Raw genomic sequence first — 17,910 nt, 5'->3', positions numbered from 1 at the left:
TGGTTAGCACTGTGGCCTCACAGCAAGAAGGTCGCTGGTTCGATCCTTAGCTGGTTTGGTCAGTGGCCTTTCTGTGTGGAGTTTGCATGTTCTCCCCATGTATGTGTGGATTCTCCCTGGGTACTCTGGCTTCCTCCCACCATCCAAAGACATGCATGATAGGTTAATTGGTCACTCTAAATTGCCCCTAGGTGTGAGTGTGAGCATGAGTGTGGTTGTTTGTCTCTCTGTGTGGCCCTGTGATGGACTGGCGAGCTTTCCAGGGTGTACCCTGCCTGTTGCCCAAAGCCGGCTGGGATAGGCTCCAGCTTCTACGCGACCCTGAATTGGAATAAGCGGTTCGGAGAATGAATAATAATAGATTGATGTTTAAATTTATATGTCATCTTTATGGATCTTGTAATGGAATTATAAAAATGTTCACCCAGCCTTCTTTCAGTACCATGAAATATCAGTCTGCTGTGTGGAGGCACTGGTACACATGTCTCTTTTAAATATGTTTGTATGTCTGTACTTTTTTCTTTTTTTTCTTTTTTAAATGGACCTCTCTTTATGGAGTATGAATAAAGAAAGAAAGTGAAGTGAAATAATATTGATAATAATAATGTGAAAATGCATTTTGCTATGTACACAGGCTTGTATAGTTTATCTAAATATGTTTCCAGATGGATGAACTGTAATATGTTTGCACTCTGAGGAAATAATATTTTCTTGTGTAGGTTCTAGCTTTCTGACACAAAGGTTAACAAAAAGGGAACTGTGCAGAACCTTTTTTTTTGCCACATTTGATTTATATTATAGCCAGTGTGTGTATATTTTTATAATCATTAATGCACTTCCTGAGTGTTTGGATTTATTGTATGCTGGAAATTTGGTTTAGATCATGATACATTACAAGAATGACATCAAGTGCCAGTACCACTAGAGTGCCACTGCTAAATCGGTTATTAATCTTTTAAAAAAAAATTTCAAACCACATATAAAAACTTTGACCTTACAGTTAGGCTGCATCTGTATAAGTAGTAGGTACATATGTGGCCACTGCAAAAGGAGAATCTGTTGTTTGATCTACATATTAACAATGTGAGCTCCTTTCAAATGTGGCTTTACAGTCTTTTATTGCCTCAAGTAAAACTGGCTTTTGTTGGGATGTTGCTGTTTGTTTCTTCTTTACTATAAACCTTTCATTGATTATTTTGTTTTCTTTTGTTTGTTTGTCTGTATTAGGCTGGCTTGTAATTGCATGATGTGACGCAAACCCCCTGGCATCCCCTGGTGATGTTATAACGTCGGAGTTTTCAAAACTACAAATGTTGCGTTTTAGCCTCAACGTCGTAAAGTTGTGATTCAACTTTATCTAAACAATTTTTTTTTTTTTAAATGTAATGGTTTAAACACGTATATGTTTCCAACTTCAATCAACATTTAAACTATTAAAAGTAAGCTTCAGTATATGTTTGCGTTTGAAATCCGAAGTGTACTAGTGAGTTTTAAAAGTGCTGCGTTTGAACGCACCCCTAGCACGCTCTGTTAGCGGTCTATTTCGATTGAGAAGATTAGTTCAGGGAAATGGGAGACGACCTAGGTGATGAGTGGTGGAAACAGGAGAGCAATTCAGGTATTTCACCTCACTCTTACATGTTTAATTTCGATTGTATCTATTCTGGGTTGCAGTGTCGTAATAAACTAACCCTGTCACGAGAAATCTCTGTTATCCTGAAGCTAATGCTAAGCAGCTAGCTAGCAAACGACAGTCCCAGAGTTGCTAACTTTAGTTACAGTGTCAGCACTTGTCACTTCTGTTGTGTGTTCAGCAACATGTGTACAACACACAGTATGTTTCCTGAAGCTGATAGTTGATGGGGTTTTTATTTTGGACAGCGATTGTAAGCCTTGACAGTACGGGCTGTTAAAAGCAGAGTGCATGTAAACACGTGTGCATTTGCGTGCCTGAGTCATCACAGAAAAGGCTCAACTAAGGTTTAAGCAGCTATATTTGTCAGTTGTCTCTTCTATCTTCCCCGGAACTTCACAGTTGCATCTCTTCCTCGCAGTATTTTGTGCATTCATCAAGCTATGTCCGGGTTAAACTTCATTATACCAGCAAATGATGTTCCTTGTTGCTGCTTCTTGGGTCACTTCATGCACGCTGCAAACCAATAGAGGGCAGTTTTGCCATTTAAAGATTATTGACCTGGTTGGGATGGACAGCAAAGTGCTGCAGTAGGGACCAGTAATTTAAAGGACGTTTGTCTCATTTGACAATTAAATGAAACGTTCATATTTAGGTACTTCAGACACGTGCACAACTTTATACCTCCAGTATTCACATCGCAGAAAAAGATAAAGATGTACTTGTAAGCATTCAGAGAAGAGTTACCCTGTGGTGAAAATAATACAATTTGTTGCGGTTTTTGTCTGTCATAATCATATGAGTCTAAATCAGGGGTCACCAACTCCGGTCCTGAAGGGCTACCATCCTGCAGGTTTTATTGTTTTCCAGGTACAACACACCTGACCCAAACCAATGGCTCATTAACAGGCAGGTGCAGATGATGACAACAAGTTCTTGGAGAACCTTTTCACTTGGATCAAATGTGTTGTACAAGGGAAACACTAAAACCTGCAGGATGGTAGCCCTCAAGGACTGGAGTTGGTGACCCCTGGTCTAAATGAACTCTTTTACTAAATGTTTTAAATGTAAAACTGCATTTTTTTAATATACTTCTGTTTAATTAGTTACTCTTATTTATAAATAAAAGAAATTCAAAAATACTTTTATCTGTGCATATATAGATCATTTCTGTGTCTGGATAGTTTAGATGGTATAAGTAATCTAATGAGCTTCAGAATTGACATAAGCTATTTTTAGGTCAGGACTTTTCCTTCATGCACTATATTGAGAGCCTTATTTTATGTCCAGTCACCATTTCCTTTGGTATTGGGAATACTTTTTTTTACCCTTCTTTTGATGTGATGCCACATAGATATGATAAAGGAAGAGAGGAAAAAAACCATAGTCTCTTTTTGAAAAAGGTGCTGGTAGCAAATGTACAGATAAAGAATTTTTTTTTAAAAATGTGTTTACATTGAAATTGAGTGTAGTTATTGTAAGCTTTTACACGCTAACACAACCTAAACCTAAAACGAGATTAAAGCAGTTATTTAAATGATATTTATGTTGTTGATCTTTGCACCATGTCTGCAATAAACACTGTTTTACACTCAGATGCAGAAGTCTGTGTGGCAACAAGATCTGCAATGAGTAGAACAGTTTTTTGTTTTGTGTGGCTATATAGACTGTGATACATGGGACTAGGCCTTATCATTTTCCGAGGCATGAGTTACATGTTGTATGCCTCAGACCGCTTTTTTAATAGGAAAGAAAGAAAGAAAATCCCTTTTCAGGGGTCCCATTGTTTTGTAGCTTTAGGTCACCCATCAGGACGCCATTTCAACCACACTATTAAACTTTGAAGCAACATGTAGAATAGTTGGAACACAATGGCATATACCAGTGCTTCTTTGCTCTTCTCCATTCTCTGAAGTAACATTTAGAGGATGACCAATGTTAGATTGATGTTTAGCTTTGACTGCAAGCCTGTAGTCAGCTCTTTATTTCAGTAACGCTATATTAACTTGCATATTGTAGCTCGTTTCAAAATATCATCTCGAGACACCTTGCCTCTTGCCTTGCATTTGGTGAAGCATGATGGTTGCTGCTCCCATAAATGGGAAATCATATTTGAAATATTCCTTCTTCTGTCAGTCACTCTTTGAGCACCGTATTGCATGTCAGGGGAGAGGTGGGGGTTTTACTTTACAGCACACAACCAGAGGGATTCCTGCACAGTTTGTCTCTGATGACTCATAAAAAGAAAGAACAAAAGCCAAGTACAAAAAACATGCCTCATACTGCTGGAATGGTATGGTGGAAAACTTAAGGTTTTGTGATATCATGACTTTTATAAAGTATACCTCAAAACTAGAACTGGACCCATCCCTTGTTAGGCGGAGATCTTTAGATTTTTTTTTTTTTTTTTTTTTTTTTTTTTTTTTACTTCTTGCAAAGCACATTGACAGAGGGAAATGTGGTTTCTCTCCACAGAGGTATGCCACACTTCATGGCTCATTGCACCACAGTGTAATGAGCCATGATCGCATGCATCTTCACTGCTAATATGTCAGTCCCTCTTGGAAAAGGAAGAGACATGTATAATGAATGTACCTGCTTGATAAATTTTAGACTCAAACCTCCATGCGATTACTTAGGTAGAATCATGTGCACTTTATATCCGGAGACATGTAACTGTGTCTTTTCGTGGGTTGGCCCCATTACCTTGACTGACATCCCATCGTTACTCGCATTCAGATCACAAAAGTGCTTGACAGAAAAGGCTATGAGTCTGGCAGAAAATTGACAAGGCAGAAAAGGAGGGTTGAAGTCTGTTAGATAGGCTTTGAGATTGACTTTGAAGTCTTAAGAATGAAGCAAAGATTTGCAAGAGGGAGTATGACTTATGGTGATGTGTGTTGTGACCAAATGTTCATGCAGATAACAAAGATCCTCATGAGAGCCTCTGTCAAGTTACATTCTACTGCCCTAAACTTTAAACATATGCCTTATCCCACTTTGCCAAATGTTCATGTCAGGATAGTTAATGTTTTTCCATATTTATTATTATGTACCTGCTTTGTTGGCTTTCTGACACCCTCTGAGGAGATGTGATGGAATCCATTGATATTATCTGGTTTCTTATTTAGATTGCACAGCTTTGACTAAATCTTGGTCATTATAGCTGCTTAACCACTTGATGACTGCCACAGTATGAGATGGTACAAACCATGCATTTGCTTAAAAAGCCAAACAACATCAAAATGTAAACAAAAAAAAGGAATTAGCCAATGTAGGTGCATATATTTGATTATATGGAACTTGCAGAAGTAACCACTTTGGTTCACGTGTTTTTTTTTTTTCAAGTTACTTATTGGATTAGGAAGCTGAGACAGTATTCCCCTTATAATGATGCACAGTTAGATTTGTTTTTGTATTTCAATCCATCTATCCAGATAAAAAGTTGAATAGAAATATCACGCTAACATTAGAATATTTATAGCTACTCTCAAAATAAACTGTTTTGGCTCGTGATATTTTCATCTTTCACACACATTTTCAGCCGGCAGCTCAGTCTGATCAACAATATAGGGAATGTTAAAAATCCAAGCAAATCAGAATGTCATTGCAGGGTTGTTACTGTACTTCTGCCTCAAGAAAATTGTTGTTCATCATCTATTAATTGAAAGATGACATTCACATACCTTAGGATTATTTTCTCAGTCTAGCTGAAGGAATGTAGAGGAAACTTGCCTGTGTGGAAAAAGCTGAGAAAATTACATTTTTCATCACTTGTCAATTTCAGATTAGTAAGACTCAGATAATTACAGCAAAGGTTTTGTTCAACGCTCAAAATAACTGATCTCAACAAATAAACTTTTCCTTCTCACTATTGACTTTACTGATGATGTTTAGCATTTAAAAAGGTACACAGCCCTAAACGTCTCTTTTAAAACAAAAAAAACCCCCACAGTATTCAACATTAATGCTTTCCAAAAAAACTTTAATAAACTGAAGAAAAGCATTTTAAGTGTATACATTTTTAGTAGCAATGGTGGCTCGATGGCAGGCACATTACACATAAAGTAAGCAATAGTAAGTAGGCTTTTATAACGTGCTTTATTCTAGATTAGGTTTACTTAGGTTTGTTGTATTGCTTAAGTTGTCCAATCTTGAAATAAGAGTGACACCCATCACTTAACCTCTGAAAAGCCAGCATATTTTGTGCATAATAGGTTGTTATTGTTGTGGACCAACTGTTTTACTAGACCCTAGCAGATGTAACAATGTTTTTATTGCAGTATCATCTGCTGCTGGCGCACAGGATGGCTTCTAAGATAAACTGCTTTTGCAAGTGATCTAAATTTACAATTTACAGTAAAGACTTATTGTAGCTTGGATTGGTAGACATAATTCAAATCTCAAGAATCTTAGCTTTCCAATGGTATATAACCTGTATAGTTACATGGAAGGGAGACTGAGTAAATACATATGTATTTGTGGTGCCACAGGACAGCTGGAAGAAATGGGTTAATCACAGACCACTAACTGGAATGTGTGAGTGGGATGCTGAAGCATTAGCAGGCGATATGGTAATGCTACTTGTAATCTTTCCAACACCTTTTACTTGACAGCCATTAGTAATTACTTGAGTCTTTTGTTCATGCCTAAGATAGTATGGCCCAACAGGTTGTGGGATGCTGTGAGTCATACTATTCAGAGGCTGGATATATGCGCTCCCCAGATGGATATGGATCTTACTGTCCTCTGTCGTGATGACATTGGGACTTGTGTCGTTGCTGTTGACCTTCTGATGTTGCTGCTCTGGAGTCTTGCAGAAGATAGCCTGATTTGTAACCTCTGTGGGCTCAGGAGAACAGGTCCTGACTGTGACGATCTGAATGGGCGAGTTGATGCTGTCAGGTGTGACACAGCGTGATGAATTTGGACTCAGTACTCGAGAAGTGGGGGTTCCATTTAGTGTAGAGATGGTGCGGTCAGGGTTTAAAGAGTGGGTTTTGGAATTAACTGAAGATGAACCTGAGTTCTGGATGATGGTGATTCTCTGCTTTGGCGAAGCTCCACTTGTTGGAATGACAGCTGTGCTGGTGTAAGATGTGGCTGTGTCGCCAGAGGGGCTGCTAATCTCAAGTGTTGCGGTGTTGAGCAAATGATATGGTGTTACTTTGATGTGCAAAGGCTGTCCGGGTGTGTGCGTTAGCGTCATCACTTCTCCATTTACACTTTGGTGCACGTCTTTTTCTGAATGGCTGTTGGTCTGGCATGTGTTATTTGCGTTGTTCAAGCTGTTAAGGCTGTTGACAAGGGACCCTCTTCTTTTTGTGCCCTCAGTGTTCTCATTTGATTCTCTGTTACCATTTTCTTTATTTAGCCTCCTGCTGTTTCTGCTGTTGTCAGGAAGAATGCTCCCTGCAGATTCAGTTTGTACTTCCTTGGTCTGATGGTGGTCTGAATAGTGTGTACTGGTAACAGGTGTCAAATTCTTGATCTTTCTATAGCCATCAAGCTCACTTGTCAGTTCCTCCATTTCTCTCGCCAGCTCTTTGTTCTTAGCTTCTTGCTGGGTCAATTTTCTCTGCAGTGTTGACTGATCCATCTGCACCTTGCAGATTGACTCTTCTGTCCCCTTCAGCTTGTGGAGTTTCTCCTTTAGGGCGTCTACTTCTCTGGCTAGGAGTCTGGATTTCACCTGCTCTTTCTGAAGGTAGCAAAGCAGAAGATGCTCCTGGTTTACTTCTTGCTTCTCTGTCTGCTTGTACCTGGAAATCTCCTCCTTCGCCTCTTCTAGCTCTTCTCTTAAACCTTGTGACCGTCTCTGCTCATCCTTCAGCCTCCTTTCCAAAGATTCAAAATCATCCTTCACTTTTATCAGTTCACCTTCCTGCATGTCTTTGTCCTTGAGTCTCTTTTGCAGCTTATCTAGTTCTTGTGTCAGTTCTTTAACCTTGTTGTCCTCTGTTTGGCACTGGTAGGCAGTGTTGTTTGAAATGGAACTGTATGTATATTTCTCTTCTTTTTCTTTCTTGTTTTCAAAGGCATGCAGCTTTCTTTTCATTACAACTATTTTACTCTGTAGTTCTCTATTCCTGTTTTCCTCTGTTTTTAGTCTGTCTTGGAGCTCATCCCTTCCTTTTACTATACCCTTAATCATCTCTTCCAAATCTGACTTAGACTTTGAAGCCAGCTCCTTCTCCTCTCTTAGTCTCTCTATCATTGTTGCCGAATTACCTTGCTCCTTTCTTTTGCTGTCCTTGCTGTTGACGTTTTCCTCTGCCAGTCGAAGCCTCTCGGCCATACACTTTCTTTCGTCAACCAAGGCTACAGTCAGAGACCGTAGTTTGGCCAAGTCCTGTCTGACAACCATTTCACTCTTTTCCAGTTGGCCCTCAACAGCCTCAAGCTCTCTCACCCTAATTCTCAGGGTATCGAGTTCACCGGACAACATCTTGCTGGCTTCTTTCTCTCGCTCCAAGCTGTTCCTCATAATACTACAGTCCTGTTTGCTTTGGCTTAGAGCCTCCTCTATCCTGTCCAGTTTACTGATTCTCCCATTGAGCTTATCCACCTCAACCTTGAGGCTACGGCAGTGGCTGGTCTCCTTTACAAGTCTGCGGTCCAAGTCTCGGCATTGGTCCGCCATGCGTATCAGCTCTTCATCCTTCCCTTCCATTTCCACCACCCTTCTCCTCAGCACCTCTACCTCTGTCATCAGGCTTGGAGCTGTCATGGTGTTCTGGTTCAAGCAGCTTTGTGGATGTGGGGATTTCAGCTCCTCCTCCACTTTTGCATTTGGTTTGACAACACAGACTCCCTGCTAAATGATATCAGTGATGATGATCAGATCTTTGATATCACTCTTCTGTTCTTCCACCAGCTTGCTCAGAGACTGTTGCTCTTTTATAACCAGCAGTGCAAAAGCCTTCAGCTTGTCAGCTCTTCTTTTAGAATTGGCAATTCTCTTTCATTTTTATCCTCCTTTAATTTATGATTTTGTCTCTCCTGTTGAGTCTGTTGAGAGAAAAAAGATAAAATTGTGTTCAGACTAGTTTGTTTTTCTGGGTGTACATATTAAACCATTTTAACAAATGATATCCTGGATGCTCTTTAGTTCCATTGCAAACATTTTACAACTCAGAGGAACTTAAGGGACATTTAGCTACCTGATGATTGTTTTGTTTTTTACTGAAGTTTGAGCTTTTTCACTCATTGTGATACCTGTGGGCCAAATAACATGTATGGAGCAGTCTAGAGAAACATCTGTGTATTTCTGTGCTGTTGATCAATTTTTCTTTTTGGGTAGCATGCAGTCTAAGATGTTTTTTAATAGCTTGGCAGATGGCCCCTTGGTAGGGAGTGTTGGTTAATTAAGAAGTTCTTGTTCCCCTGAATACTCTCAATGCTGCACCCAGTCACCCTCCCTCTGTGCACCTCAAACTCCACCAATTTCCAGCTTAAAAATGTAGGAATTCCCCATGTTCTCAATGTAATTACAGACTGGCTACTATATATATATGACTGAGTGTTGCTGCTAAACATTTCCCTAGATGCATACCAGAAATGCATCTTTGGATTCAAACAAAAAAAATCATTCATTGTGAGCTCTCACCAGTGCATGTATGCTGATTCGATCTGGTAAGCTTGGACATTTTGCCACTCATGATGCATGATAGATAAATATAGAGCACTTTTATTGATTTTGATGTGTTTATGCTGAAAGTAGTGATTCCAGCTTTGACAAATAACCAGTAAAAAGTTACTACTTTTATAGGAATATCTAAGACTCAGCCTTGAGTTGTCTTTTTTCAGACATTTTTTAAACAATCAAAATATCACTTTACAACCACAATACTTTGGATTTTATGTAGTTTGCATGATCTAAAACTATGATTTGTATAGGTGGTTAAATTAATATTTTAGGTTTATAAATGGAAAGCTGTCCTGCTAAAAAATCTTGAAAGTATTTAAAAAAGCAGACCTTATAGCATAATACACACTTTTGTATATTTTTTGTGCAATTCCATTTAATTACTCCAAAAAGGAAAAAAAGAAAAAAAAGAAAATTAATTTACTAATTTTTTAAACCTACAACTTGGATGTCTTTCTTTCTGATTATTTGGTGCAGGTTGTCTTTGTAGAACAATCTCTTAGTCTCAAGTTTGCAATCCGCTATTGGTCAGTCACTCATGTTGGACTACCTTGCTGTTCAAACTATTTTGTTTAAATGACAAATGAGTCAAGGCAAAAGTTTGCACATTGTCATAGTCGAGCAGAAGTTTTTCCTACCTGTGCACTTCAGTTGGCCTCCGTACTTTTTAAAAATTCCTCAGAGAATATATTGTCTCTACTCTTTCTCCTCTTCTTTCACTGAGATCCCAGTGATGTGGACATTCCATCCAGAAAACCAAACATTATGAGAAGTGCTCTGCACACTGAGTCTCACTCGCACTCAGTGGCGCCCATTACATCATCAGTAAGTCCTTATATGGGACTCAACAGGCTGTACTGCTGTGAGTGTGTATGTGTGTGCATGTGTGTTTTTTCTGGACTTTAGCCCATTGCAGATGAGGTCATTGTGTAGCAATGCCAAAGAGGCTAATGGGAAGGACAGAACGGGTTTGTATGTGTACATGCAAAGATCTTCAGTCAGAAGTCAAATGCAAAAGGATAACGCTGTCTGTTTCCTGATTAGTTTGAGCAAACAAGGTAATCATACCACATAAGGGCCAATCTCGACTTGGCATGTCCTAGAAGCTGCTGCTCAGGGAGAGGCATGTGAGCTGTATTAAGTTGTGTGCAGTGCTCTTTCTATGTTTGAAGTAGTAAGACATGTTTTGTGAGTTGTAGCCACTTTAACTTGGGCCTGATAACCTAACTGGGAGATGACATCATCAGTTCATCGGCCATATATTACATCCATGTGTATTTTTTTCTTTCATTCCTTTTCCTTTTAGTCTTGATATTTCATCCTTTCTTTTGCTCCCTGAAGTTTTTAATTTCTATTTCTGTCAGCTTTATTTATTTATTTTAATCTGTGTGCTTGTTGGACAAAAGGAGCTCTTAGTGGTATTTCTTGAGTGAAATCTATGTGCTCAGTGGAATGGGAGGTATAATTATACTTCATTTACTCCCTCAACCAGTCTTTTATGTCCTGACAAGAATCCCAAAAATGATAATGGAGTCCTAATATTTCAGCTTGTTAGAGGAGAGTACTTAAACTGAAGTTGCAGAAAAACATAAATATAGGTTTGGTCATGTTCCCCTCTGGGATCACTTATTGCACTACAGCTTGTAGTTCAGCTTTCACTGGAAAAAATAAACCCCTCATGATGTTTCTTTCTGTCAAGCAAATGCAGGAAGCCCCATATTTCCCCTGTAATGTTCCCATTAACTTCACTTTTCTTTTCTTTTTTATAACAGTTAGGTTCACTAGACTTTTCATACCAAGTTTGTAGTGTTGCAGCTGGTACTAAAGACTGTGGAGAATCTTATGCTGAAAGACTAACTTACTTTACATGCACTTATTTACATAAGCATACAAATGCTCAAAAGTTTCTGTAAGAACTCGGTATCCCTGTTCTAACACAGCACTAACATTTATCACACCCCTGCAGCACCGATGTGTAGCATGTCAGTTATATAAGTTAGTGATGCAAGGTTGTAAGTCTGAGAGCGTTTGGCTTTTTATTTAATCCCTTAATTGATTTAGGCTGCTTTGGCTGCTTGTTTATAAAACCGATTGGTTCTAGTTAGATATTTTCTCAAATTTTCTTTTGATTTGATTTTGATTTTGATTTTTATTGATTACTTCAATATTCTTTCTTCTCCAACTAATATTGTTAATAGCCCTAATGGGAACAGGATTAGAGCAGGTATCTTTTTAGTTTTTCAAACATGGAGACACCATAGCATACAGTAAGAATTTAAACTTCATCTGCAACTTATCAGTCTGTGATGTGTTGTGGAGTAAATAAGACAACAAAGAACAAGATATTTCAAAGAGCTTTTTAAAAAGTTTGACTATACTCTAAAAAAAAAAAAAAAAAAAGGGCAATGACAAAGTTAACTTTGTGACCAAACTTTACATTGATAGGTGCATGCAGAAGTAGAAGAAGTAAAGTAAAAAGGATCGAAACCTTTCCAGCCACATTGGATTATTATTGGTGAAATGAAACTATTGATTATTGAATATTAGAATTTCCTTGATAATCCATGTGTTTTTAATACATTATTAATTGTAAACAGATTTTTGATTTGTTGAAGTTGTTTGATCAAGATGAGAGAAGGGAATCAGTTCTTAAAGTGTCAGAAAAGCACTCAGATCTCAAAACATCCTGACATGATGCATTGTGTCTTCACAGCTGATAGAAGCAATCATCAGAATGTGAATTTTGTGTTTACAAAAAATAATGCCTATTTCTGTACTACAAGTTACAGCAAACAGATTTTACAGCTAATTTGGAGATGAGGTGTGAGAAGATGGAGACAGACAGACAGCAAGATCTGAGACTCTGGGCATACTCAACCATTCAGAACCTTACAGTGCTCTGCTTCTCAACACAGACGTTCTGGATAATCTCAAAAATAGTGCCTTCAAATAAAAGTGCTTTGGGGGCAAAATATCTTCCCCAGAAACACAATAAAACTTGTGTTCCTGCAATCGAAAAAATGGGGTCAATGAAGGCAGCTTCCAGAAGACTTTGGCTGAAATTCAGCTTAAGACAGTGCATGTATTTGCTGTGAGGGGTGTGCTATCCCAAATGAATCATCATTTAACCATATGATGGGTGACTGGATGCTGGCCTAACCTTAGCTCACAACATATATTAATTGGTATTTTAAATCTATGTCCTGTAAAAAAAAAGATCAGTTATCTGAAATGTTGCTTGATTTAGCTGGCGGTAATGTAACTCAACCAGCATTCCTGCCTAGCACAAGAAGCTGATATGAATGTGCAGACATGCATTCAGTTCTGTATATGCTACCTGTCAGCTGCACCACAGCTTCCATGAATGAACACAAAATAACGCGATTTTTAAGTGTGTTTAATAAAGGTGGGCAATTTTTAGGCACATTGCATTTGGATTTGATAACAGATGGCTGTGGTGCTATTTTAAAACTATTAATAACTCCGCCAAGGGGGATATGTCTTTACCAGTGCTTATCTCTTTGTTTGTATGTCTGTCTGTTTCTTTGTGTTCAAGATAACTCAAAAAGTTAAGGATAAATTTTCATGAAATTTTCAGGAGTTGTTGGAAATGTGAAAAGGAAGAGCTGATTTAATTTTGGTGGTGATCCGGATCACCGTTTGGATCCAGGAATTATTAAAGGATTCTTTAACGTTGTTAGATGGGGTATTTTCAACATTTGTGCACGTAACTCCAACGAAAATGGTCGGAGCATTTAGGAAAAAAATACAGGACAAACTTCAAACAGGTTGTAAAATATATCAAAGACTGATCCAGGTAGAGGAATCATTCTGGATACTTTGATCCAGAATATAAAGAAAAAAATTAGGGGGCCTTTAGAATTTACATCATGGGAAGAAAAAAAATAATTACAATATGGGGAGAACTGTGGACCTTGGCAGAGGTTTGCAGTCTCTGAGTGCTTTTCTAGTTTTCCTCTCTTTCTCCAATAATGTGTTCAAAAATGTGCTGATAGCTACTTGCTAGCAAGTGATGTGGTGCATAAAGTTAAACTCAGCTATAACGTAATGCCTGGAAGGAAAAGTTGTGCAGTTTTTAATCGATGGGAAGCTGCTTAAGTTCCAGAATTGTACTCAATAAATGTTGGTATGCCATTAAACAAGTCAGGAATGTCGAGTTTTAAGGTTGGAAAGTTGCGTAGTGTGACTGTAAGAAGGGGCACTGTTGTAATATTTTCTTTGCCAAACATACTTAGGCAGATGGTAATTTACCTGAGCAGCCAACCAAAGTATTGTCGTCACATGAGGATTCGCAGGAAATACAGGGATGTAATTTAGCAGAGATGCTACAGCACTTGAAAAATGATTATCAGCTATATTCCAGTGGTAAGGACCTCAAAGAATTGTAAGGCCTCTAAATTAAGTTGTTCTTGCCATGACTCTTGAGACTCTATTGCAATGAAAGATAGAGAGTTCTTGTGATAATGTGAGAGAAATCCTCCTCATTACTTGCACCGTCTTGTCCACTATCCAAATCCCAAACACAAGTTTAAGTGGTCATATCTCCCTTATGGGAGGAGCTGCCATCTACATTGCCATCTGAATTGGCCTCAGTTATGAACATCATAAGCCTGCCAAAACTCTTTTTTTAAAGTTAAAATACCCTTGCTGATGTTTTAATATCTGTGAGTGAAGCAGTCTCCCCTTGTTGTCATAGCTTGAGTTTTATCTAGATAATGATGTTTTTTTCTTTTTCTTTTTTTTTTCTAGGGCTGGGCAATATGACGATATATATATATATATATATATATATATATATATATATCGTTTAGACGATAGAAAATGTTGATCATTTCATATGAGGCTCTATTGTTTACGCCACAATAAGGTGCTTTACTGCAGTATTTTTACGTGAAGATGCGCTTTATGGCATGCACGCTGCAAGAAATAAACAAACATGGAGAAAGACGGTAGCAGACGCTTTTCAGAGCAGGATAATTCACTAAAAGATAACGAGCCAAGCTAAACCGATCAGCTTGTTCATAAAAGAGGGGAAATTTCTGTCGCATGGATGGGGTTTGGATATAAAAAGAACGACGTGGAACCAACAACAGACTAGCTCACAGTCCTAACAATGGACTCTGACACAACTAACTCATTTTATCACCTGTGCAAGAATCAGGATAAAGAATACAGATAGTCAACAAGCAAAAGCTATATCGGGATATGAGATTTTGGTCATATCACCCAGCCCAAGTTGCTGTCTTTAACAGATTAGCCAGTTGTTCCCAGCAGTGCTGAATAAGGATCATAGGAAATTGGCACATTGCAGAAACAAAAAGAAAAGCAGCTGTGCAGGTAGTGTGTCCTGGCTTTCTTCTCCTCATTTATCTGCATGTTTAATAAAACTGAAGGTATGAGTAAACTGACCTCATGTGCTCAGTATAGCTGATAAATGAGCTCTACAGCTTGCGGCAGCTCTACTCTGAATTGATGCGCCGCCAGACCCCTATGGTAAATTATGGACACATTTACTGGCTGAGCAGTCAAATGTTGAATGTTTTTTAGCGTGAGAAATGGACAGAACAGCTGTACTTTTCTGTAAAGCCACAGTCAAGTTTACTGTGTCCAGAGAATTTGTTTCTTCCAAGCTAGAGCTTTTTTAATCAGCTGCCATTCTTTCATTGTGGGTTTAAGTGCCTGTGCTATGAGGTTGTCTAATTAAATCCACACTGAGATTTCTCAACACTTATTTAACATATTGACATTGAGAAATTGTGTGAACTTTCTTTCATCATATTTGCATGTGAGTTAGGTTTATGGATTACTACATTTTTGGTTAACATTTTGTAAAATACTACTGTGGGGAGGTTTGCATGACAATTATCAATGTGTGTCTCTTTTGACATTATGTGGTTGTTTCCTAGAATCTGGATTTAAAAGTACTTTCTGAGCATTGAGTAAAGTCTCTCGAGAGCTTGTGATTCAGAACTCATATGGACAAATGAGAGCATGGATGTTTTTGTGTTGAACATGTATGTGTGGTTACTTCTGAGAAGCTGTGAGTTCATGGACTAATAACATGAAGCACACACTGCCTTAGATTATGTTCTGGTAGCCGAGGCTGGAATAGTCAGATTGCTGCACTAGCGTTGTGTTGTGCAGATGTAATCACCCTTTGACACGCAATAGGGATACTATAGAATAAGGTGATTATTTGCTGTGAGTGGAATGTACTGTGTAATTCACAGCTAGGTCATCTGCTGCACACATGAAATTGGCTGGAACTACTTTGTCTGATGAATGAATGTAAGAGGATGTGATTGTTAAACCACACCAGGTGCTTTTGGCTCAGAGCACTGGCTTTGAAGAAACAGAATAGAGACAACTAAACGATTGTTGAAGAAGAGTTGGAAGAGAGTGTGTTTTTGGGTAATTTTTGTGTTTTCCTTCTGTTTAACACCCAGAAATAATATACAGTTGTGCTATTTGTCATATTTATTTGTCCAGAAAAACAAGAAAGTATAACCGTGCTCTAGAGGAAAGGTACGTTTTAAGTCAGGGGAGGGAGTACGCAGGACAGGATGTCTTCTCCTAATATAACAGTGGGGGAAACGCTGCACTTTGCCAACCCCAGCAGCTATTGGAACTAACAAAGTTGTTGGTTATAAATGAAGCAAAGGAAAATCCCACCTGCCAGTATCAGAATCTGAATAAACTTAATTTATCCCTGAGGAGAAATTAAAAGGGCAAAGAGTAGAACAATAAGCAACAGATACAGATAAAAGCAAAAAAGCATCAAATATCAAGTCTCACAACTCAGACAATGTGATTATTGGCTGCCCAACCAGCTGGATATTGATTGCTGTTTTTAATTTGTATGATTTGTATGTAATTTGTTACTTTTACAAATCAAAAAAATGTCCATACTCCTGCTTGAGATGGTTTTTATTTCCTTTGAAGATCACTTGATGGGCATTAAGAAGAGCAGAAACAACTTTGCAAATTGTTTTCTGACCTGGCAGAGGTTATGATGATGTGGCTTAGCACATCACAGTCTGAACCTGCAAACTGAATCAGATATGAGCAGCAGTTTCCCTTTTAAATTATCCCAGATATTCCCAGTGATTTAATTGTGAATGTCCACTGCAGTTTTGTTTGTTATGATTTGTCCACCTGCTGGTTTGTAGGGCCCTGTAAAATCCATTTTATTTTTTCCCAAATTCTGTTTTTTCCTTTTTAATTATTAGGAATTCCGTTTTATCCATATATATTTTTTACTCCTATTTTCCTACCAAAAACACTGTTTTTAATTTAAATGACTAAAATGTACACAAATTAAATAGAAATTTGCTTTACATTTATTGAGGTGACAGACAGGACATGTCCTCAATACAGTACATTAAATTCCATCAAAAACAAGCACTAAGTTGTGAAGTTGTGTGGCTCGAGAAACTATCTGCAAAACATAAGTTCGCTCGACAAATAAGTGATTTGGGAACTGCTCTGCTCTGTACAGAGAGGTTAACGTTAAGTTCCGCAAATTTTTTGCTGACGAAGAAGAGCATCCACTTTACCATGCTTACATTGTTTTGAAGAGGATGGGGCTTGTTGTGCCACTCAAATTTGTTTGCCTTCAGTTTTCCCCAGACATACGTTCCTCCTCCACATGATAATAGCATTGCAGTCACATGAAGTCACCTTCCACAATGTTTCAAGTTAAAAAATATATTCCATTTTAATTGGCCAATTCTGCAATTTTATCAGGTATTCAGTGATTGCGGAAAGTATAGGGCCCTAGGTTTGTCAGTAGTTTGGACAACTAGTTTATACACTGGCTTATAACCACTAATGCAGGGATCCTCAACCCTGGTCCCCAAGGGCCAGGGTCCTGCAGGTTTTCCAATTGTCTCCACCGCAACGCACCTGATTCAAATCAATGTGTATTTAGAAGACATATGCAGAGCTTGTCTGAGTCTTAGTCAGGTTTGCTCCAGCAGGGACACTCAAGAAAACCTGCAGGACACCGGCCCTCGGGGACCAGGACTGAGGTGTAATGTATACTGCAACCCATTACTACCAATAAACTTTGCAGCTCTGTTCATTTACATTCAAATCAGTTCAGATCAACCAGTTTATTAAAAAAAAAAAAAAAAAAGTCTATTTTTTTCTGACTTTTTATGGGATCGCTTCAGATTTGCTCTGGTATGAGAGACAGGCTAATGTCTGCACTGGTCAACTGATGCTTCAGATTCTATAAAAGTGAAAATAGATTGTTTTTCAGAATACATAAAACAGGACAGTCAAGGAGGTGAAAAACTATGTTTTCCAGGAAATTTATGATCCCCACAGGGTTCACACCACACCACAGACATGCTGTCTACTCATATATTAATCATCATTATGGTGAGATGAACCACATAGTCCTTATTTGTGCATGTCTAAGGTCTTTGCATTGTATTTGAATAGACAGAATTCTTGTAAACTTAATCACTTCACTGGCTTTTGGTATTTTTGGTCTTTAATTACATGTGTGGCTGTAGCAGATCAATTTTTTTTCTTATTTTCTTCAGTTTGGCACACAGTTGTAGACAACTAGTCTCCATCCAAGGCTGCAAGCCCAGTACAG

The 17,910-nt window shown here is 38.3% G+C and overlaps 2 protein-coding genes across 4 annotated transcripts in view; one reads left to right on the top strand and one right to left on the bottom strand.

The window, feature by feature from the left end:
• The first annotated feature begins 1,483 nt into the window (after positions 1-1,483).
• The window catches only part of cmss1 (cms1 ribosomal small subunit homolog), a 38,425-nt gene continuing 21,998 nt past the window's right edge, over positions 1,484-17,910 (top strand). For all 3 annotated transcript variants that reach the window (XM_079254575.1, XM_079254574.1, XM_079254573.1), the window contains exon 1: positions 1,484-1,618. In XM_079254575.1, the coding sequence (XP_079110701.1) occupies positions 1,570-1,618 (49 nt within the window). In that variant the 5' untranslated portion in view covers positions 1,484-1,569. The remainder of the gene's footprint in view (positions 1,619-17,910) is intronic.
• LOC306766119 (filamin A-interacting protein 1-like) lies at positions 6,150-8,363 on the bottom strand (the record flags this gene model as incomplete). The annotated part of the gene is made up of 1 exon (XM_079253727.1): positions 6,150-8,363. The coding sequence occupies one exon, from the start codon at positions 8,361-8,363 to the stop codon at positions 6,150-6,152; it is 2,214 nt and encodes a 737-aa protein (XP_079109853.1).

This window comes from Telmatherina bonti (assembly GCF_933228915.1).
Source record: "Telmatherina bonti genome assembly, chromosome: 15".
Classification (NCBI taxonomy): domain Eukaryota; kingdom Metazoa; phylum Chordata; class Actinopteri; order Atheriniformes; family Telmatherinidae; genus Telmatherina; species Telmatherina bonti.
Note: the sequence above shows the minus strand (reverse complement) of the source record. Positions and strands in the feature narration are given on the sequence as shown.